Source organism: Manis pentadactyla, chromosome 3 (genome assembly GCF_030020395.1).
Source record: "Manis pentadactyla isolate mManPen7 chromosome 3, mManPen7.hap1, whole genome shotgun sequence".
Taxonomy (NCBI): Eukaryota; Metazoa; Chordata; class Mammalia; order Pholidota; family Manidae; genus Manis; species Manis pentadactyla.
In genome coordinates, this window is record NC_080021.1 from 17,160,422 (window position 1) to 17,183,378 (window position 22,957).

At 36.0% G+C, this 22,957-nt stretch overlaps 1 protein-coding gene across 2 annotated transcripts in view; it reads left to right on the forward strand.

Moving 5' to 3' along the window:
- FAM91A1 (family with sequence similarity 91 member A1) overlaps positions 1–22,957 on the forward strand; it is a 48,160-nt gene that overhangs the window by 20,128 nt on the left and 5,075 nt on the right. For both annotated transcript variants that reach the window (XM_036882937.2, XM_057497754.1), the window contains 12 exons: positions 1,280–1,395; positions 2,413–2,525; positions 2,872–2,958; positions 4,618–4,750; positions 9,923–10,071; positions 11,365–11,499; positions 11,642–11,755; positions 15,574–15,646; positions 17,352–17,501; positions 19,478–19,582; positions 20,099–20,222; positions 21,331–21,400. In XM_036882937.2, coding sequence (XP_036738832.2) covers positions 1,280–1,395; positions 2,413–2,525; positions 2,872–2,958; positions 4,618–4,750; positions 9,923–10,071; positions 11,365–11,499; positions 11,642–11,755; positions 15,574–15,646; positions 17,352–17,501; positions 19,478–19,582; positions 20,099–20,222; positions 21,331–21,400 — 1,369 coding nt within the window. The remainder of the gene's footprint in view (positions 1–1,279; positions 1,396–2,412; positions 2,526–2,871; positions 2,959–4,617; positions 4,751–9,922; positions 10,072–11,364; positions 11,500–11,641; positions 11,756–15,573; positions 15,647–17,351; positions 17,502–19,477; positions 19,583–20,098; positions 20,223–21,330; positions 21,401–22,957) is intronic.

Below are 22,957 nucleotides of genomic sequence, written 5' to 3' on the forward strand. Positions count from 1 at the left end.
TCTTCTCTATTTTATTTATTTCAGCTCCGATATTTATTATGTCCCTCCTTCTACTAACTTTGGGTTTCATTTGTTCTTCTTTTTTTAGTTTTTTTGATTGTGAGTTTAGACTGTTTATTTGGGATTGTTCTTATTTCTTGAGGTAGGCCTGAATAGCTACATACTTCCCTTTTTGAGCTGCTTTTGCTGTATCCCACAGTCATTGGGCTGTTGAATTTTTATTTTCATTTGTCTCCATGTACTGCTTGGTTTCTGTTTTAATTTGTTAATTGATCCATTGATTATTTAGAAGCATGTTGTTTAGCCTTCACATGTTTGTGGGCTTTTTTGTTTTCCTTGTGTAATTTATTTCTAGTTTTATCCATTGTGGTCTTGAGAAGCTGCTTGATACAATTTCAGTCTTTTTGAATTTTTGAGGCTCTTTTTGTGGCCTAGTATGTGATCTATCCTGGAGAACGTTCCATGTACACTTGAGAAAAAAGGTGTATCCTGCTGCTTTTAGGCGGAATGTTCTGTAGATATCTGTTAAGTCCATCTGATCTAATGTATTGTTCAGTGCCTCTGTTTGTTTCTTTATTTTCTGTCTGGTTGATCAGTATGTTGATGTGTGTTTTGTGTTTCCTAACATGAATGCGTTGCAGCCTAGTTCCCCTTTAATTCTGTTAGTATTTGTTTTACATATTTAGGTGCTCTACTTAGGTGTGCATAGATACTTATAATAGTTATATCCTCTTGTTGTACTGATTCCTTAATTATTATGTAATGTCCTTTGTCTCTTGTTACTTTCTTTGTTTTAAAGTCTATTTTGTCTGATAGAAGTACTTCTACTCCTGTTTTTTTCTCCCTATTACTTTCATGAAATATCTTTTTCTGTCCCCTAACTTTCAGTCTGTGTATGTCTTGGGTCTGAAATGAGTCTCTTACAGGCACTATATAGATGGGTCTTATTTCTTTATCCATTCTGCCACTCTATGTCCTTTGATTGGTGCATTCAGTCCATTTACTAAGGAAATTATTACAAGGTACATTCTAGTTGCCATTTTATTAATTGTTTTCTGGTTGTTTTTGTAGCTCCTCTGGTTCCTTTCTTCCTCTCTTATACTCTTGTTACTTGTTTTCTTTAGTGTTGTGATTAGATTTCTCTTTTTAAATTTTTTGTGTACCTATCATAGGCTTTATGTTTGTGGTTAACTATTTAACAGTCTATATTAAGTTGATGGTTGCTCATAAGATCATTTATATGATTTTTTAAAAAAATGAATGTCTTCTTTGTTAATAGGAGTACTTTAGATCCACAAAAGATGCTGCTATCATGGGATGGCGGGGAAAGTAGGAGTCCTGTACAAGAAGCTTCATCGGCTACTGACACTGATACAAATAGTCAAGAAGATCCAGGTTAGCAGTTACTCAGTTTAATTTAGAGTCTGTCTATAGATATGCCATGTATTTACACATACACGTGTGGAGTTAAGTCTCCAGACTTAGCTATGTTACAGTTTAAATGTTATTCATTCAATATGCAGTCTTTGAGTATTTTCCCATATGCTGGGCACTCTGCTAGGTCTTAGGGGTATAAAATCGACAAGAATGTAGTACCTTCCTTTTAAGAATTAAGTTTAGGGAGGGAGAAGGCACTGGAACTACAAAAACCACAACAATGTGAGAGCATTTTGGTGCTTATGGGCCGCAAAGAGGAAGAACCCCTTTACCGCTTAGAGAGCTTTGGGAATCCTTTATAGAGATGATATTTGGGCGAAGAATGAATTGGAGCTTATAGGCTTGTGAGTGAGGGAAGGCCATAGCATGTGCTAATAATAAGCACAAAGGGAAGTAAAGCACAGTGGACGAGAGAGCCGCAGATGGTTTTATCTTGAGTGGAGAGAGGAATATAGCATAGCCTGCCTTTCATACCTCAGGTACCTGTGTTACCTGAGCCAGGTGAGTTGTCTGAAGAGGTTAGGCTAATTAGTCGTATTGATCTGACAGTTCTCAAGTCTTGGTTTATTATTGGTTTTCACAAAATTTACTACACAACTGAGTGCCTTTACTTTTAAAATGTTTTTAGATTTTTTTTACAAATCTTAGTGTACAGCTTGATCAATTTTGACATGTGTATGCATTTAGGTAACTGTCACTCAGGTCAAGCTATCAATTTTCTCCTGTCACCTATTTCACAGTGGGAAATGAGGTGACGTTTCACCTCAAATTGAGTGCTTTTGGAAATTTTTTTTCTAACTTCCTCTGTGTTGGAGATAGGCAGGGCTGAGGCCTGTTACAACTATAATACTGCTTACATTTAATTATGTACTTCCCAGTTATTAGATAAATCTGAAATGAAATAGTTTCTCATTCCAAATGATAAGCAAAGAATTATTTTCATTTACTTGATTCTAATTTATGATTTTTTTTCAGCTGACACAGCCAGTGTAAGCAGTTTGAGTTTGTCTGCGGGGTATACAAAGCGCATTGCGTTCCTGTTTGACTCAACTCTTACTGCCTTTTTAATGATGGGAAATCTTTCACCAGTAAGTAAAATTCTTGTTTAAGTGTGAAAAATGTTTAAAGATTAGATATAAAGGAGTTCAATGCTGTTACAGCTTTTTTAAGTACTAGATTTATTCCTGAAAATGCCAAGTGCAACTGAGTTTGTTTTCCTTAGAGGATTATAGTAACTTTTTAGTGAAGGGTATTTGCATAATTAGAAGAATCAGCCCCTTACCTCACTCACCCTTATTAAGTGTATTGGAAAACATTATATAAATATAAGATTGGATGCTTAGCATAAAAAGAGAAACTAGAACTTGTAAATAACAGACTGTATAAGGTGCTAAGCTACGTTTTCATTTTTTAGTTTTTGTTTCTTTATTGCAGAACTTGAAAAGTCATGCAGTCACAATGTTTGAAGTTGGCAAGCTCTCTGATGAGTCTCTGGATAGCTTTCTTATAGAACTAGAAAAGGTAAATCTATATTGCTTATTATGGGATGTCAGGGCATTTGGAACCTTTTCTTGATAAAATTCCAGTTTTTGATTATGTAGGTTTTTGGTATATTCTTGCTTATTTTTACCTCATTTCCCACCTTAATTCTTGGCAATCATTTAGATTTAAACATATTGAGTGGTTGAATGAAGTTTGTGATTTTTAAGTGATTTGTCTACCTCATCTAACTCTTAGCATAATTTGATATAATGAAGAAATGGGATATAGAAATCTTTGTCCATGTGTAATATTTGAAAGTACATTTTTCTAAAATAGCCTTTCTAACATCTCTTCTTAAGCAGTCTTACTTGAAATTTTTGTTCCACTTATCTTAATCTGGAACAAGGTCTCTGGGTATCATATTTATGTCCTCTCTCACTATCCCTTGTAGTGTCTTGAAGACTTCAGCTATATTTGCTCTTAACCACCTTTTCCCTGTGAGTACAGCCCTAGTGTTCCTTAGGTATAAATCTTGACTGCCCTTTTGTTTTTCATTCCCTGGATATTTTATTCTGTCCTCTGCTCTTCTTTATGCAAAGAGTTTGTGTGCCTAATCTGTTCCTTGACTAATAATTTTGGTGCATTTTGTGCTTTAGTGGTGAACTCTGTATATTAAATTATTCCTTTCTTTATTCCATTATTCCTTCAAGACTTTTAATATCTTGTTAACCCATTTCTTACTGCATATCATCTTTTGCCAGTAAGTTTTTTATTATGTTGTAGCACATTTTAAGTTCTGTTTTCCTGATTTTTATTTTCTTACCTCAACTAGTTTTTTATCAAGTGTAGCAGATTGGAATATCACTCTTACTCTTTATATTTCTGTATTCTTTGTTACCACATTCTTGGGAAAGCCTTTTAGTTTAAAGTTTCATTTTTAAAAATAACTTCTTAGCTATTATTTCAGAAGCCTCATTTGTTAATTTAATGCAAGTCTAATTTAGTTATTTCCCCTTGTGGGCCTGTCCTTCCATTTTCTGTGGTATTTCTGGGATGTATGTGTTTTTACATATTAAACAGATGGCTTAAACTCAGTGTCAGAAGAGCATACATTAAAGTGTAAACCCAGAGAAGGCATGGAGGGGGCTTGTCTACTTGCTCTATCCTTAAATCTTAGACATGTCATAACACAAAGCAGGGACTCAGTGAATCCTTGTTGAATGAATTTAAGCTGTATGCTCAGCAATGTTGAATAGCTGTCTTAAATCACATACTCCTTTGTCTTTTGCAACCAGTGGTACAGAATTGTGGACAAGGTGATGAGAATTAGAGGCATAATTGGTGACTATGGATTGCACTACTTTTCTGTGTGAAACAGTATGTAGATCTTAGAGTTTTTAAAGCGCCCTATTTGAATCATATGTGGGACATCTAACTTATATAATGGTATAATTTACCATTATTTAGTTGCTAAAATTATCGGTTTTACTTGTTAGGATAATTTCTGTCATCGTCAAAGATGCAATCCAGTGGAAACTGAACTGAGATTGAGATTAATATTTATTTCAGTATTTCCTGGGCAAAGTTTTAATTTGCTGATTTTTCATAATGTCCTATTATTTCTACTATATGGTTGTATGTTATAATGAATGGCATGAGAGTGGTATTTGTTGCAAAATTTATTTTCTCTTGGTTTAGGTTCAGAGCACTGGTGAAGGAGAAGCACAGAGATATTTTGATCATGCACTCACTCTGAGAAACACAATACTGTTTCTGCGTCATAATAAAGATCTAGTTGCGCAAACAGCACAGCCAGACCAACCCCATTATGGTATGATAAATATACTTGATTTTGAAGACATGATCCTATGGAACTTCTTTCTGAGAAATTAAACAGGTCATGCTCACTTATTTAATCACCACTTATTTAATACAATTTGTGTAGACAGCACACTGAATTTATAACTAGAGGCTTGTTTTGTGAATTTCTTTGCTCATTAACTATTTCTTAGTTTACTTTTTCCTACTGTCTTATGTGCCACTAACATTGTATTTATTAAATCTTGATATGTATAAAAAAGGGTTGGAACATTCATTTGTTTTAGGAGCTGGATGAAATTTAGAACAGGCATCAGTCTGAGGGGTGAACAAATGCCAAAATTTAGTTAATTTAGAAAGCATTAAATTTCAAGAATGAAAGATTCCATTGTGTATAAAACTAATAAACAGGAGCTTCCTATTCAGATGCTGCTGTAATAGTTACTAAAGTATTTTACTTTGAAAAATAAAAAAGAACAGATAACCTCTTTTTAAAGAGTAAGCAAAAGTACTAGTAGCAATTTTAATTTACTAATAGCTCTAATGCAGCTTTACCTGGTGTGCACACTCCATTTTGTGATAGGTAGGTAGGTAGGCCAAACTTCAGTTGAATTGATGGTATGAGATGTCTCCCCAGAGATTGTGATTCAGTAGGTTGTGGAATGGTAACCAGTAATGTGTCTTTAGAATGACGCAGTGGCTTGGGCACTGATAGGTGAGCATTTGGCTGGAATACTTGGACATTCACAAGAGTTGTATTGTGGGATGTTGTGAATTCTTAGCACCACTAAAACATTTAATTTCACTCATTCTTTCATTTACCAAAAAGTTATGTTTTCTGGCCAAGGACCATCAGTTTCTTAGTCATTTCCATTTTCATTCTACTTTCACCGGCATCTGGCTTTCTTTTCAGCTCAATTTAAAAAATCAAGGATGGATCAATTGTCACTTCACAAGAGTTGCTGCATGGATGAAAACAAAGATTCTGGTAGTTTAGCTGAGTGAGACTAGACATACTCTAACTAGTGGCTCACTTCTGCAGCCTTAGCATGTTTGGTTCAGAGCTGTTCTTTAGCAGGATTATAAATGATTCCATGCTGGGGCTCTTCTTGAGATTATTTAAAATAGAACTGCCAAGATCTAAAGCATTTATTGAAAAGCATTTGTTAACAGTAACTGTTTTTAGATCATATGATCTAACAATAGTGGCTCAATCTTGAAAATGTTTTGGATATAAAAATCTTACGATTTCTGGGAGTTTTTGGTGATTTACAGAGATCATGGGTTAGAATATTTGAAATAGCTAACTTGAAATATATCATCCTTTCCTGCCCATCATAAAATCTGAGAATGTTAAAGAGTTCTAGTGACCAGCCAAGTGTAATCCATTTTACAGGTAAAGATATTGAAGGTTGTCTTGGTTAAATATCCTGCCTATTTAGTCATTAGAGCTAATATGATTAGTAAATGGAAGAGCTGGGACTTGAATCCATATCTCTTGAATTTTTTCTTTTCTTCTGTAATGTCACTTACATTATCTTGAGCACTAGGCTTTTTATTGATTTATTCATAAACAGCTTGTTGTAGTAGTCTGGACTAAACTTTCTTTTTCAGCATGAATAGTCTGTGTACCATCAAGTAAGTTAAGTGGAAAACCTAAACCTATTTTGTATGAATGTAGTTAAGTATAATTCGAAGGTAGTTGAGGTAGATTTAATAGTTTACTGTTTGAAGTACCAGTTGGAGGTTTCATTGCTTAGAATAATTGGTGGAGCTCCAGAGTTAAGCTGTAATTAACTCTTGCCAATAAGACCAAATCTGCAGTCTGAGGTGTCATCCTTTTAACCAGCTTTCTTAACTGGGGCGCCTCATTGGAACCACAGAACATATAAAATGATTTGACTAATTCCCAGTTTTTCTAATGATAGTACATAACTAGTACCATTCTAGATGCATGAAAAAGGTCCTTCATTCTATACAAAGGATAATTCTCCATGTTGCAAAAAGCTGCTGTAGGTCCTCTACATAAAAACTTACTCTTTAAAAAAAAAAAATTCTGTAGTGGTGTTTTAAGCATCTTTTTTGAGTAAAAAGAATTTTTAGGGCACTAATAATTTGTAGTTTCAGTGTATCATACAGTCCTTGGTATTCACTATAAAGTGAAAAAAGCCTTGTGATACTGTCATAGAAGCAGACCTCTCATATGTGTGAAATAGACTAGTTTCTTAGTAATTTCTTGGTTTTAGATAGCATGAGGTACTGCTTAAAAAATAAAAGCATTGTATGGTCTAATTTATTTTCATTTCATAAGCATGATTTTTTTTCCAGATATCTTTTTTCCTTTAAAATACATCTTTCTGTTAGGATCACTACAAGTCAGATGTAACAGCTGCTGTTTGTAGTGGTCTGTACTGGTACTGCCAAAGTCTGGTACTGTGGAAATGTTTAGAAATGAAACCACATTTGTAAAAAAGCAATCACAGTTGTAAAAATTTTTTCTAATCACCATCAATCTTTAGATTTCATACCTAACTTGTTCTACTATTCATTAAATATTTTCTGTACTTGCCATTAACAGTGTTGAAGTTTACCTGAAGATTAAGAAATCCCCTCACCCTTTTGTGTTTTGGAAATGGCTCACTACAAGACCCACTTTATATATATACTCCCCTTGTAACTTAGATAAGTGTTTCCCTTGTTTCCTTATTATCAAGGCCAGACACAGATCCTCCAAATTCCCTTTGCCTCATAAGCAGTTCACCAAACTGCCTGTCCCCACTGATAAAGCAGAACAGAATGCCTGTTAACCAAATTTAGTCTGTGCTTATTTCCTTGTTTCAGGCCCCTGTACTTTGACCCACCCTCACTCAGCCTGAGCCAGCATATAGCCCTTCCTTAAGGGTCCTTCTTGAAAAATAAGCTGACTTGAGGATACAGCTTTATCTTACCTATCATCCTGTACCCAGTTCTTTCATCCCACTTACCTACACCTGATTCTTTCTAGTTTTGTTTGCTTCTTTCTGTACAAGGAACTCTTTGTCTACTTCCTGAGGACCTTGTACGCACGGTGTTCTCCCTGTTGCAATGGTCCCTTCTTCCCCTTGATAATGAAGTTTCTCCTTACTAAGATATTTTTATCTGACAATATTTTTCCACTCATGACTGTTTTATAATTTTGGTTTCATTCTTAAAGTAAATTTGTATTTAATCAGACAAATTTCTCTTTGTAGAATTTTTTCCCTTGTCTCCTTCCCCCGAGCCACTGTGACCTCTCTCATTTGACTTCAGACTACACCCTCTGCGCCAGCCACTTGGGTTACCGCCGCCGCTTACTCTTCTGCCTCCACCTTGTTTTCTAGGTGTGGACCAGGTGCTCTTCCTGGTGTCTCGTGCGGCTCTCTTTCTTCTGTTAAATCATATAGACTCTGGAATTTTTTAAAAACACTCTATTTGGAAATATTTTGAACTTGCAGAAAATATGTAGGAATAAGAATAGTTATAATTACTTTTTTACTCAGAGTCTGGGAGTAAATTGCATATCATTCCCTAAATTATTCAGGGTCTGTGGGTGGGACCATTCCTTTACATCAACTTCAGAAGATTTAATTTAATAACATATCATTTGTATTCTAGTTTATCAGTTCACCCAATAATGTCCTTAATAGCATTTTCCCCCCTGAAGTACAGGATCTAGTTTAATTCAGGTACTGCATTTAATTGTCGTGTCTCCTTTATCTCCTTTATTCTAGAACAAATCTGTAACCCTGTTTTTGGTCTTTCATGACATTCCTGTTTTTTAAAAATATAGTCCTTTTTTGTTGTTTCACTAGAAAGCTACTCACCTTGAAAGTACGTGATGTTTCCCCACGGATAGATTCAGGTTATGCATTCATGTCTAGAATACTGCATAAGTAATGTGTCCTTCTAAGGGTATGACTTTTGGAGGCACTTGATTTCCATCTGCCCCTCATTAGTGATGTTAATTTTTATCACCCAATTAATGTGTTTGCTGATTTCTCCACTGTATAGTTAACTGTTACCCCTGACTCCCCAACTAATAAACAATCTGTGGGCATATACTTTAAAACCATGCAAATATCCCCTACTCCTCATCAGTGTTTCTAGATTTAGTGTCCATGATGATTCCTTCCTGAACCACTCCTTACTGTGATGGGTCCAACTCCAGCACTTCTTCCCTATTTAGCAGTTGAGATTAGACATTCTTTTATATTCTCAGTATGGATTTATGAATTCCTATTTTTCCAGTGCCTTATAATTAGTCATTACTGTCTCTTAATTATTTCTGTGCTACAGTTGTCTCAGATTTTGCCAATGGGATTCCCTTTCAAGCTGGCTCCTGTCTCCTTGAGCCATACCTGCATCTTTAAAAAAAAAATTTTTTTTGGAACAATTCTTTACTTTCTTGCAAAACAGTCTTATCTTTTAAGGAATCAGCCTTTTCTCCTAGGAGCCTGGTTTCTTTTACTGGAGTGTGGCATTACAGGTGAGAAGCCAGTCTCTAGTTGTGCTCAGTGCTTCTGGGCTCATCCATTGGGCCATATATTTTTTAGATTCATTCTCAGTTGAAGGGAGAGGTGGGCTAACTTGTTCTTCTGAAGTTTCTTTCAACCTTAAATATCTTTTTATGAAGCAAATAGGATTGGTATTTTCCAAAGATTAAGAATGGGAACATTGAAAATATTTTGCATGCCGAGTGAGTGCATGTTTGATGACCCAGAAGTCTCGGGCACATGTTTCTAAACAAGGAACTCTTATGCCTATGCTAAAGCCAGAATTTAGCTATGATGCTCTTTGTAGATATTGTAAATTGGAGATGGAAGGACACAGCTTTCCCTTGGCACTTAGGCTTTCATAATATGCCACTGCCAAGAGTGGCTGGGGATGGAGAGGAGGAAGTAAGGTAAACAAGCACATTCTTTTAAGTAAAAAGTAGCTGAAGAAAACACCAGTAGAGAGTCATCTTTCTGGACCAGGGAACAAAAACTCCTAGCTTTGCACCTTAAAGTGTGTTTGTGGTCTCTTAGGAAAGTTGACACTTTTAGTTGAGATTCTATCTTTAAAATTTTTTCTTGAATCTCAAGGCAGTTATCATAATTTTGTCTTAGACATTTTTGTTTCACATGGTCAGTCTTTCATTCTATGTGTGTGCTTGATCCTAATTCAGGTTTTCCTCTGGATCTCTTGCGCTGTGAAAGCCTGCTCGGTTTGGATCCTGCAACTTGCAGCAGAGTTCTAAACAAAAATTACATGCTGCTTGTTTCCATGGCGCCTCTCACCAATGAGATTCGGCCTGTCAGCAGCTGTACCCCTCAGGTAAACGCACTTGGAAGGTCACTAGTGCTCTTGTTTCATTCTTCCTCGTGGTGACTTGAAGAGGTTGGACAGTTTTATTGTGTTAATTCTCAATTTGCAGATACCAAATATTAAAATCACTGACTTAGCAGTTTTGTGTTTTGTGCTGTTGTAAGGTGTAATGTTCAATTTGAGGTATAAGTGGTACATTTTATTAATGTATCATCTAGTAATTTGTAACACATAGATTAAAATTTTCTTCATGAATGCAGTCTTTTAAAGAGGATGTTTTGGGATGCTCTAAGAAGGAAGCTTGGATCACCTTGAGGGGGTAAAGATAAATTTAATTAGGAAAAATGAAAAGTTTTAGAAATGGGGTTGTGATGCCAAGTAAGCTGAAAAGAGAAGATTGTGCTTGAAAGGTGGAATACCAGTTGAGTCTTTAAAATTTACTTGAAAAAAATCACTTCTGGTTTTTCACTTTTAAAAAATAAATCAGTTGCATTTTTTTGTATACTTAGCAAGGACATTGTAGCCTGTACCGTTTTCAGAGATGGGATCCTGTTTGCTTTTCTGTAGTGCTAAAATGTGCAGAGTTGAAACTCTCGTACAAGGTTGTGCTGTCTAGCTGTCCCCGTGGGCACACGTGCCCCTACAAATTTGTCCTTTATTCAGTATAAGAGGGCAGATTTTTTCATTTACCAGTCTTTTTTTTGTAATTCTTTGTGTCTGCGCCCCTGCCCAAGCCCCACCCCACATATATACTTCCTGCTAGTCTTTTTTTTAAACACAACCTCTGGGCATAGTAAAAATCCATAGACTGTCTATATGAATGGCAAGATCGATGAGAAGTTAGATTATCCCTCTTGTGAAAAAATGCATGTGTTTATAATAATAACTAACACTTTGCTAGAGCTTGTTATGTGCTAGGTACTATTTTAAACCTTTCTGAAAACTTTGCAACATCCTTATGAAGTAGATATTTTATTACTACATTACAAAAGAGCAAAATGAGGCACAGAGAGCTCAATTACTTTCCTAAGGTGGTATGGATGAGGGGATGCAACCAGGTTTCAGACCTTGGTAGTCTGCTCCAGAGTCCATTCTCTTAATGCAGTGATAAGACATGCTTTCTTAATTCTAGCATAAAATCGGAACTGTTTGAGTGGAACATTTAAAATTTATTTCCATTAGGTTAATAGCAATTAATATATATATGAGGAATTAGTTGTTTGTAAGACTGTTTGGTCACTTGTGAAATTTGGCTACTTTAGATGTGTATTCAACTGTATCTTACCTATTTTATGATTATAGCATATTGGACCAGCTATTCCAGAAGTCAGTTCTGTCTGGTTTAAACTGTACATTTACCATATCACTGGGCAAGGACCACCATCTCTTTTACTATCTAAAGGTACAAGACTTCGAAAACTGCCAGATATATTCCAGGTATGTTATGTAAGGTTTGTTTAATTATTTTTGAGGGGGATAGAAATTCGTACAACTTTAACTTTTTTTGTGTTTGCAAATGTCATTTAGAGATGCTATTTCCAAAATGCCACTTTATCTTTTATTTATTTCTTACCCATAGGGTTATGATCGATTACTAATAACGTCTTGGGGTCATGATCCTGGGGTAGTTCCAACATCAAATGTGCTCACGATGTTGAATGATGCTTTAACACATTCGGCAGTTTTGATTCAGGTACAGTTATTTTATTTAAAACAATTTTGGATTTTTGTTTTAAAGATCATAATTTGTCCCAACTTTCTGTAAGTCAGTCAGACATCAATAATTTGCATTTGTGAAACTAAGGTGTGTGGATTCAGATCTGGGTTTTAGTCCTGGCCTTTCTGGCAGCGTGGGAGTGGAAGAAGTGATGTGGACTTCCAGTTAGACCCAGCTCTGAATTCCAGCCTCACCTTGGGCTGCCTGTGAGGCTGTTTTTTCTTTTCTTTAAGACATAATTCACATAGCATACAACTTGCCAATTTAAATTGTTTAATTCAGTGGTGAATTTTCAGTGTGGTCATAGCCATCATCATACTCAAGTTTAGAACATTTCATCACCTCAAAAAGAAATCCTGTAGCTTTAGTTCTCACTCCCCTGTTCCCCATCTCTTCAGCCCTAAACAACACTAATCTACTTGCTGTCTCCCTAGAATGTGTATTCTGGGCATTTCATGTACGTGGACGTGTAATATGTGGCCTTTTGTGATGGCCCTATCTTACTTAGCAGAATATTTTCAGGGTTCCGCATGTAGCATGTATTAGGACTGCATTTCTTTTCACGGCCAAATAATAGTCCCTGGTATGAATATATCACATTCTGTTTTATATTTTCATCATTGATGCTTATTTTGGTTGTTTCCATGTTTTGGCTGTTGTGAATAGTAATAATCACTGTTACAAACTTTCATGTGCAGGTTTTTGTTGTGGACATGTTGTTATTTCACTTAGGTACATGGCTAGGAGTGGAAATGCTGATGATAGGTCTATGTTTAACTGTTTAAGGAACTTCCAGGCTGTTCCCCAGAGCTGCACCATCTTGTGTTCTGACCACTACTTGGTATTATCTGACATTTTTAGTATATCCACCCTAGTGGGTGAAAATATCTCATTGTGGTTTTGATTTGTATTTTCCTGATGACTAACTCTAGTGAGCCTCTTCTAATGTGCTTATTGAGCTGTGTGACAATTTGGCAATAACTATTAAATAACAAAATATTATATAACAAAATAAATATTATGTAACTAAATGATAGTAACAGATAATGGTGAGATAAGCAGTTTAAGCTATGGGATTATTGAGAGAATGAAATAAGAATGCATGTCAAGTGTACAGCACACTTTCTGGTACATAATGGGTTTTCAGTAAAGAATTAATTCAATTAACAATCGTATGTGCCATATTTATGCTAATTTATGTGGCTGTACAAGTAAGGCATGGTCCCTGTGTTCAAGGAACTTAGGTCTGTGGGAAAAGTTGCTTAAGCACTCGGTGTCAGTTTTTTGCTGAGTGCTGAATAGAACCATGTACAGTTGAAGCCTTAGAGAAATACCCATTCCAGCCTTGGGGTAAGGAGGAAAGCTCAGGGGGAGCTCCTTAGCGAAAATGAGACCCAGTTTGAGTAAAGAAAGATAAACTAGGAGAGAGCCAGGCCAGGCAGAGGGGTCAGCATGAATAAATCTCTGGGCAGAGAGATACTTTCTTTTTCTTCACTGCCTTTTCCCTGGTGCCTAGAGCAGTGCCTGTCCTGTAGTAGTTGCCAATGAGTGTTTTGCCTGTAGGCAGGCCTCTGAGTGTGGTGTACCTTGACTATCCTGCTGTAGAGCTGACACTCCCTATAGGCTGATGGCAGTAAGTAAAGCGTGTTGAGCAGAGAATTACGGTAGTCAGGCGTGTTTGGGAAAGGTCAACCTGGAGGCTGTGTTCAGAATGGTTGGGTCGGGGAAGATCCCTAAAGCAGAAGACCAGTAGGATTCAGTGTAGGAGTTAGATAAGGGATGAGGACAGCCCAGATCAGGAGAGTGGTGATATGAATTGAAAGGAAAAAGTGGATTCAAGAATTACTATGAATATAAAATTAATAGAATTGATCAGGTGTCTGAGAAGGAAATGGGAAGAGAAAGACACTGGTTCCTGGGGTATTGACTTGAGAAGGTGGAAATACGGTGATGTCCCTGTATGAGGGACTCCAGGAGGAGGAGCTGGTCATGGGAGCAAATGTGCTGTGTTAGTGTCACGTTGAGTGTGGGTGCCTATGGGACATTTGGGTGGTAGAGCTTCCAGTGGATAACTGAAAATACTCTGAAAATTCAAATGAGAGGTGAACAGGAGAGACTGACTTGAGTCAGCATTAGCATTGTAGAGAGACGAAACATTAGCCAGCTAGGGAAAACATGTCTTGTTGGGGTAGCAGTGGGAGATAAAGTGGTAGAATGGGTTAGGCATGGACTTAAGTCAGACTGCCTAAATTGAGATATTGCTTCCAGTACTTACTAGTAATTGGGCAAGTTAAATAACCTCCTTGAACTTCAGTGTCTTTACTGGCAAACTGGGGATAGTAAGAGTTCTATTTTTAAAGGTTGTTGGAAAAAACTGCCTGAGATGGATGATCTACATACAATGCTTATCCTGTGTGGCACATAGGATGATCTCAAAAAATGTTAGCTGTGGTAGTGGTGGTAGGAGAAGGAGAGGAATTCTAAAGTGCTTGTTAAGGAGTTTTGCTTTTGCTAAAAAAGAGTGTCTCTTTTATTAGATTTAATGGAAAAAATTAAGAGTGCTAGAACCTAAAACAAAATACAGATTTTGATTAAAACCATGCTTTTGTTAAAACCATCTTATTTAGGGTTTAAATCATAAATGTGTCAGTGGTATAGAAGCGAGCTGTCAGAATTATATTCAAGTCGTTATATAAACCAACTAAGTGAGTATGATTTTTCTCTGAAATTATTTTTTTTCTGTCATTGTTTCTTGAATGTGAATAGTGCATGGGTCTCTTAAAGGGGAAAAAATGTATAGATCCCCAGTGTTCACTTAAATTTTCTCCTATAATGATACCATATATAATGGTAAAACTAATTTTCATCTTATTCTCTCAGAACTGTAAAACCAACCACAAATTTAGGAATTAAATACAAAAATACTTTAAAATAAAATTCAGATGAACAACATTAATTGAATGTGATGGGTGCAACTAAATTATTATTGGAAAATGGGAGTGGGGTGGTTAGATGCCTAGATTTTTAAATTTAATTTTGGATTCAATAGTACATTCACATGATTCAAAAATAAAACACTGTTAAAAGGCTCACAGAAGAAAATATCACTGTCCTAACACTGTCTATTTTCCCATCTCTCCAAACCAGATTATCACGTTTATTCTGCTCTGCCCTTCTAGAATTTCTTTATGCATATGCAAACACTTAACACAGTGATATGCCTGTGCTTTTTCGACCTAGCAGTTTGGAGATCTTTCCATTTCAGTTTGTAGAGAGCTGCTTCTTTCTATGTAGTGAAAATATGTACTATAAAAATACATACTCTGCTAATTTATTTAAACAGCCCCCTGTTGACCAGGCATTTTCGTTTCCAATTATATATAGTTATAATGTTGCACAATGTAACTGTTGCCTACCTTTTCAGTGCAGGTGTTTTGAGTTCTGTGTTCCTGGTCCATGGTAAGGCCAGGTGGTTCTGGGCATTCTCACCACCTTTCTCTCTCAGAGTTGCAGCCTAACCCTTGTGTGAGTGCACTGATTTACCTGTTCAGTGAGCCTCCTTTTTCTTCATTAGCTCATATACTTAATTTGAGACACATTGCCTTATTGGTTAATATATATCTAAGATTGTCTTTGCTTTTTGGAAAAAAATAGGAAGTTGTTGAAAGCATTTTGATGGAGTATTGGTATGGAACATACCATCATGTAGCACAATCTTATTTATTGTTTGAATATCTACTATTGGAAATACAGGTTTCTCATATACCTTTCAACTTGTATTTCTTCATGTTTAGGGACATGGTTTGCATGGGATAGGAGAAACTGTCCACATACCGTTTCCATTTGATGAAACAGAGCTACAAGGAGGTACCTTTCTTTTAAATTGTACCCATTTGACTTTTTTATCATTAATCTTTGTCAACAGTTTGGTGGAAAACATAGCAGGAAGTGAATTTTTAGTATTTTTAAGATCTAGTGTCTTACCAAGTTCTGCTTATAAAGAGTCTTGGCAAAAGGTAGTTTTTTTGTCTTGTATCTTTAACCATAAAGAACTAACAGTAAGACTCATTTAGGACCTTTGAAAGAATTAGTCTGTCTTGAAGATGAAGAGAGTAAGTAGTTACCTGCCTAGATGGAAAACTAGGTTTTCTATATGTTTAGCCTTTTAGTTTCCTTTAATTTGTTTATTTGGACAATTGGGGAAAAGACAAATCATAGGGAAGGTTTTATGCTTATAAAGTTAATTTTTTTCTGATGTTACATGCTGTTTTTTTCCACCCCCTAGGGGCTTTTAAAGGTTATTTAGAAGTGGATGCTAGTGAACGTTCATATACTGCTTTTAAAGTTTACAGAGCACGTACATGTATTTCCTGTTTCAGCATTTGTTTTTGCTGTTCAGTTTATTTTTGCTGTTAGTATTTGAATGGATTGCAGAATTTGAGCTCAATTAAGCTAGTTAGAATCAAGGGAGAAAAGCTCTGTTATCTCTGTAGAATCAGATGTGAGCTACAGGATATTTGATGAAAGGTGCTCAGAATTTCTGTAAAAGCAAATAAACTCTTCCTTTTGTTTGATACAGAAGATACCTCTTCATTGTTGACTATTAAGAAAGTATATCTATTCAAATGAAAAATAGTATCTGATTAAAACTTGCATATTTCTATAACTAGTTATTCCAAAATGTTAGTTGCCACTGTCCTCTCTTCCTCAAAGTAAAAAAAAGAAATATTTTTATAAATAACTTTCTCTTTTTCACATAGCTAGACTGTGAAAGCTTCACATTTGAAATTAAGCAGTGTCTTTTGGTTGTTAGAAATAAATGTGTACAAAATTTGAAGAGAGTTTTCTCTTCCAAAAAATAGCCCTTATTCAGAAATAAGTACTTCTCTGCAACTAAATTTTGCGTTTTAATCCTCTGATACTTTATATATTTCTTTGGAGATATAAATTGTTCAATTGAAGATACAGGATAGTGACAACAGGATCTTAAAAGTCATCAAATCTTGAGAACCGATTAGTAGACCTCTTGACTTGGGAGATTTTTTGTGAATTATGAAAAAGAGGAATCTTCATACTTGGGTACAGAGCATCTTTCTCTTTTTACAAGTTCACATATTTATGAGAACTTGAGATAATACTTAAATAGCTTATTAGGAATATAATTTCAAGTATGTTGTTAGCTCTAGTTTTAGTGAGAATAATTGTACTTTTCTTAAATTAAAAAAAAATGTGTATTTAATACATTTCCTAGTAGAAGCCTACTAAGTAAGCATTTGAGGCCGAATTAGAACCACAAAGAGAAGCCTAGAGAATTTGGTGCTGTCTGTTTTAATTGTTCACTTAGCAGATAAATTGTTCTGATCCAACAAATGCCTCCTGAAGGTTATATATATGTTATATATGTACAGCATCCTTTTACATTCATAGGTAGTTCTTCATTGGGATCAGTCCTGATAGATTAAAATATAAAAGTATTTATAAGAATTGTTTAATAAAAGTAAAGTATGTTTAAGTTTTTGGTGTTATGTTGTAAAACTATTTATGTAATGTGACATCAATTCTTTGTTCTTAGAGTTCACTCGTGTCAGTATGGGTGTTCATAAAGCGTTGCAGATATTAAGGAACAAAGTGGACTTGCAGCATTTTTGCGGATATGTCACCATGCTGAATGCTTCTAGCCAACTTGCAAATAGAAAACTCAGTGATGCTTCTGATGAGAGAGGTTAGCCAATAGTTGGGTTCTTTGAATTAAGATAATTGGTATTGAGTTTATCACAATCTTAATACTTAAAAAGCAGGGAGACTTTTATGGAGATGCTCAATTATTTAATACTTAATGTTTTTTCATTGAAGGATGAAAAATATTCTGTGACATTATTTGGACAAATGCAATTGTGAAATGGAGAAAATACTAACTGCGTGACTCAAGTGATGACCTAGGATTGGAATATATAGTGGTTATTGGGATTTAGCCCTTTATTGTTGTATCTCTGTTTATAGGCTTTACATTCCTTTCTGGGATGATGGTTTTAAAGCTTTACTCTTTAAAACGTTTCCAAAATAGAATGAACAGTTGTTCCCTTTTAGTCTTTCTCTTTCTGTCAGAGGCACCATTGTGTCAGTTACCTAGGCCCTAAAATCAAATCTCATCTCATCCGTCTCCTTTTTTCCACTCTGTCCAGCTAGTTTCCAACTTCTGCAAAAATCAGTCTTCGGAAACTTCTCTCATATCCATTTCTTTCCTTCTGTCTTCTTTTTTAATTCTCAATAACTGCCATTCTCATCTGAGTCTTTGATAGTTTAAGCATGTATTATTGCAACCATTTCCTGCTTAGCCTACCTGGTCTCATTCCCCTTTCTGTCTCCATCCTGTCCTGCATGACAACAGCTCATTTTCCTTAGGTAATTTTTCTTTCTTTTTAATTTAAAAATTCATTCTCAGATCACCTTATCATGCTTAGTGATTGTTTCTGCTCTGGCATAATACTGGCTTGTATGTGGCTTAGGTTGCCGTGGTGCCAGCTGTGGTTCATCACTCTAGGAAACTTATCAGTTCAGATGTCTATCGTTGATTGACTATATACCCAGAGCCTTTGAGTTTGAAATACTGAGAAAGTGTGATTGATTGCTAGCCATGCTGTGAATTGGATTGGCTCCCTTTGAGTTAGGTATCCACTCCTGGTCCATATGCCTTTAGCCAGGGAAGTCAGGCAACTTTGAACAGTTGACTGCACAGGGGCATTTTCCTGAGGAGGAGTATGGGTTAGGCAGTTGCTTAAAAGCGTGTCTCTTATAGATGTCATGTTTTATTTCATTCCACAAACATTATGGACTACCTAGTTAGGTGGTAGAGATATTTAAACTAATAAGACCTAAGGAATAAAGCCCAAGAAAGGGAGATAAGCAAGTGAATCAGCTTATGGTGTACTGTTACAGGACTGCAGTAGCCATTGGCTTTAACTTAAAGTGGACAAGGAAGGCATATCTCAGTCCATCTGAGCTAATAGAGAAGGTAAGGTTGGAACTGAATTGTGAAAACCGAGGTGTTAGCTACACAAAAGATGATTGTTTATTTGGAGGTAGCAGATTTCAGTTAGAGAGAGTCAGGCAATAGAGTAGCTCATCTTGGCTAACAGAAAGGATCTCTTGGGCAGTAGTGGAAGATGAGTGGAGAAGTAGGTAAGATCTAGATGTTCTTGGAGGATCTCAAGTGCTGAAAGATATCAGGGAGTAAAAAAAGAATTTTGAAGAGGAAAGGTATAACCAAACTGCGTATTTCCATGGGGATAGAAATGACTTTCGTAAAGATCTAAGTGAAGCTCTGAACTTGTGTTCTGCCTTCCGAATCCTTGTTTCTTTTGGCCAGGATTTTGCCAGCACTGTTTACGTTTTGAGCTGGATGATTCTTTGTTGTGCAGGGCTGGGCGTCCTGTGTATTTTAGAATGTTTAGCACCCCTAGTTCTCAGTAGCATCTCTTTCCCTGTTCATATGACAACCAGATATGTCTCCAAACATTGTCATATGTCCTTGGGGGACAAAATTGCCCCAGTTGAGAACCACCACTTTCAGTTAAAGAGTGTATTGTTTTCCATTGCCATTTCTATTGCCTGAAGTCTTCTTTTATGTTAGGACTGATTTATTGACAACTTAAGCCAACTCCTAGAATCCTCATCTTGTGTGTGTCCTTTCATTATAAGGAGAACCGGATTTGGCTTCTGGCTCAGATGTAAATGGGAGTACAGAGTCATTTGAAATGGTCATTGAGGAAGCAACTATAGATTTAGCAACAAAGCAAAATTCTGGTAAGGTTTTCAAAATTATTTGCAATCTTAGATTGATTTCTGAGGTTTAACTGTTTGGTTATTTCATTTGGATGTAATTTGTTCTTATTATCTGTAACATACCTTTTCATAAGTATTTTCTAGGAAACCTTTGTATACATTTAGAATAATAAAATTGTTATAAAAATATGACCTGAGAATAATGACTTAAGTTCCATTTTTCCTGTGTTACATAAGTATTTGGTTAATTCTCTTATAGATGCCTTGCAATACCTTTTTTTGGGTAAAAGACCTCTGAGCATCTGATGAAAGCTATGCACCTTCACACAAGCATGAACATACTCAAAAAATATTCTTTCCTGTTTCAGAGAGTCACTGGCCCCCTCTGAATCCTGTCCCCTGCTCAGCCATTGGTGGATGTCAGTGGGGGGTGGGAGGAATCTATCAAAATCTCTGGACCTCAGTCAAGAAACCCTGGTCAGTCAAAACATACATAAAACATATATGATTAATAACTTTATGTATCTTCTTTGGTAGTTGCCACAATAGAAGCAGATTGGGTTCCTCTTGAACTGTGCTTTGGAATTCCATTGTTTAGTTCTGAATTAAACCAGAAAGTTTGTAGAAAAATTGCTACACATGGCCTTTGCACTAAAGAGAGGTAAGGGTTTATATTCATTGTCATCTTTTCATCTACAAGATTTTTAAGCTTTCAGTAATTGTTGCTGTATCTGACTTTACTTTATTCTGCGTATGAACATAGTGATTGCCTTGTGTATATTTTGTTGAATAAAGATTGCTAGTTTAAGGGTTTTGCTGTATTTTTCAAAACTGGACTCACTACCTCAGAAATTAGGCACATGCAAACATTTTGGGCACATGTTTTGGTTAATTAAAATTGTATTTACCTAGTTACCCCAGTTTGGCAAGGGTGTGGTGAAATGGGCATGCTTATATGAAAGTATGGACCTGGTTTTTCCAAAGGAAATTTATCTTGTGCATTTCTCTCACTCTTAATACACACTCAGGTTATGTTATGTTAATAGTGATTAACATGGTAGAATTATGGCTGACCTTCTAAATTTTCTTCAATTTCCACACTTTCTAAAATGAGCATGTATTACTTCCCACAGATGACATGTGGGTTTTATCTTATATGTGAACTCTGACCCCTTGGGAATGGCTGCTACAGGCAATGTAGTAAAGGTTCTGAGACTGTCTAGGTTAGCAGAAAAGAGCATCATTGAATCTCATTGCCATGGTGAGTGGCCTGGAGAGGTGATGTCCCCAGATCTTCTTGAATTGTGTTTTAATAACTGTCCTCTGAAAAATCAATAACATACATAAATAAAAAAGTAGAAATACTGCATGGCTTTAAAGATTGCCAACATAATTGTTACCAATTTACATACTTGAAGAATATTTAGTTTAGGTGGTTTGACATATGTCAAATCCGTCAGTCTTCATGAGGATGTATTTTAAAATTAAGTTGGGTATTCGAAGTTTGTATCATAACTGTCATCCCTCAGAGTCCCTCAATATTTATTTTAAAAGTTTTCTTTCGTGTAACATTTACATTTGGTAATAATTTAAACTTTTTTAAATGATAACTTTAATTTTGGTTATATGTGATATTTTATTTCAAAATGGTCTTTTTCTGCACTGTTACTCCCTGTTATTAAACAGGCAGACATTGATGAGAACCATTAAAACTATTTTTAAAAAATTTTCTGTGTGACTATTTTAAACTTTACCATCCTTTTTTTCAGCCTTCAAAACCTCTTACATTCCAGTAGAAAACTCTCTCTACAAGTCCTTAACTTTGTTCACTCATTCCAGGTAACAAAACCCAAAAAATCCAATGGTATTTGTATAAAACTTTATAGTATGCAAAGCACCTCCATGTTTATTTCAAGTTTCCACAGTAGTGAGACATGAAATAAGCATTAATTTTAATTGATAAATGATGACAGTGCAATGCAGAAAGTTGACTTGCACATGATCTCACTGGCCAGGTATTCAGGATCTAAAGCTTGGACTCACTGTTCTATGCCAGTGCTTCATTCAAGAGGAAGGTGTTAAGCATCTACTATAGGCCATGCACCAGGCAGGGGCTGGTTCTTGGGTGGTGCACGTCCAGTCCTAACTGCAGTGATTCTCCATTGAGAGAGGGGTTGTCTGTGGTGGTGGTGAAAGCCAGGGCTGCAGACATTCTGTCTTCTTCTGCCCCAAGTAAAGAAAGGATACATTAGCCTTGATTTGTCGATAAACTTTTAGAATGGGATGTTTCTGTTCAAAATCAATATTTTGCAGTTTTATTTATTCTTTCAGTAAATACTTGAGTCTACTGTATGCTAGACCCTTTATCAGGTACTGGGGAAACAATGATAAATAGTCAAGTAAATAATTAGAGATTTCAGTAAGCACTTGTAAGAGCCAAACTCCTTCAAACCTGATAGAATCCAAAGGTAGACCTAACTTAAATAGGTAGAGATGATACATAGCTGAAAACTAAAGGATGGAAATCACAGTATTCCAGGAAGAGCTTAGTAGGTGCAAAGGTCCTGTGTCAGGAAAGATTTGGTGTTCCAGGAAACACAAGAAGGCCAGGGTAGCAGAAGCCTCATGAAAGAGGGGTACTGGCAAGAAGTGAGGTTGAAGATGAGGGGAAGCTAGGGCCTTCTGGAGTATATTAAGGAATTTGTAATTTATGCTGAATGCAAAGAGAAACGATTAGACTTGTAAAGAGGGAATGACATTATTTCTATTTGACTGTTTTAAAAGTTAGTTACTGTTTAGAGAATAGATTAAAAAAGGACAAGCATAGAAGCGGATCAGTTTGGAGACTATCATAAATAGCTCAAGTGAGAAATGTGGTAGCTGAGTACCCTTTTCCATGGGAAAAAAATTTTTTTTGCATACATCTGTAATAAAGGTTTGTTACAAGTGTTACACCAATAAATTGTGTATATTATAAAATGGACAAAAATAGAAATTTTATAAGGATGCAATAAGTAGATACATTATTTCTAAAATCTTCACATATAGTACTTCACCCACTTTGGAATGAGTACCCCAATTTAGAGACAGTGGCCTAGATTGTGGTAGTGGCTATTGACTGAATAAACTAATTTGGGGTACATGTTGGAGGTAGATTGATAGAACTTGGTGATTAATTAAATATGAGGAAAAGACTGAGGATGTGGTGAGGAAGAAGAATCAAGACTGATTTTCGTATTTTTTGACTAGTATGGTGTGTGGAGTAGGGAAGGCTGGACAGGGACAGGAAGGGAGGATTTGGGACTTCAGTTATGGTAAGTGTGGCATGTGTGGTGAGCCTTCCAAGAGCAATTTGCACACAGGTGGGTGTTTGAGCCTGGAATTGTGGGGAGAGGT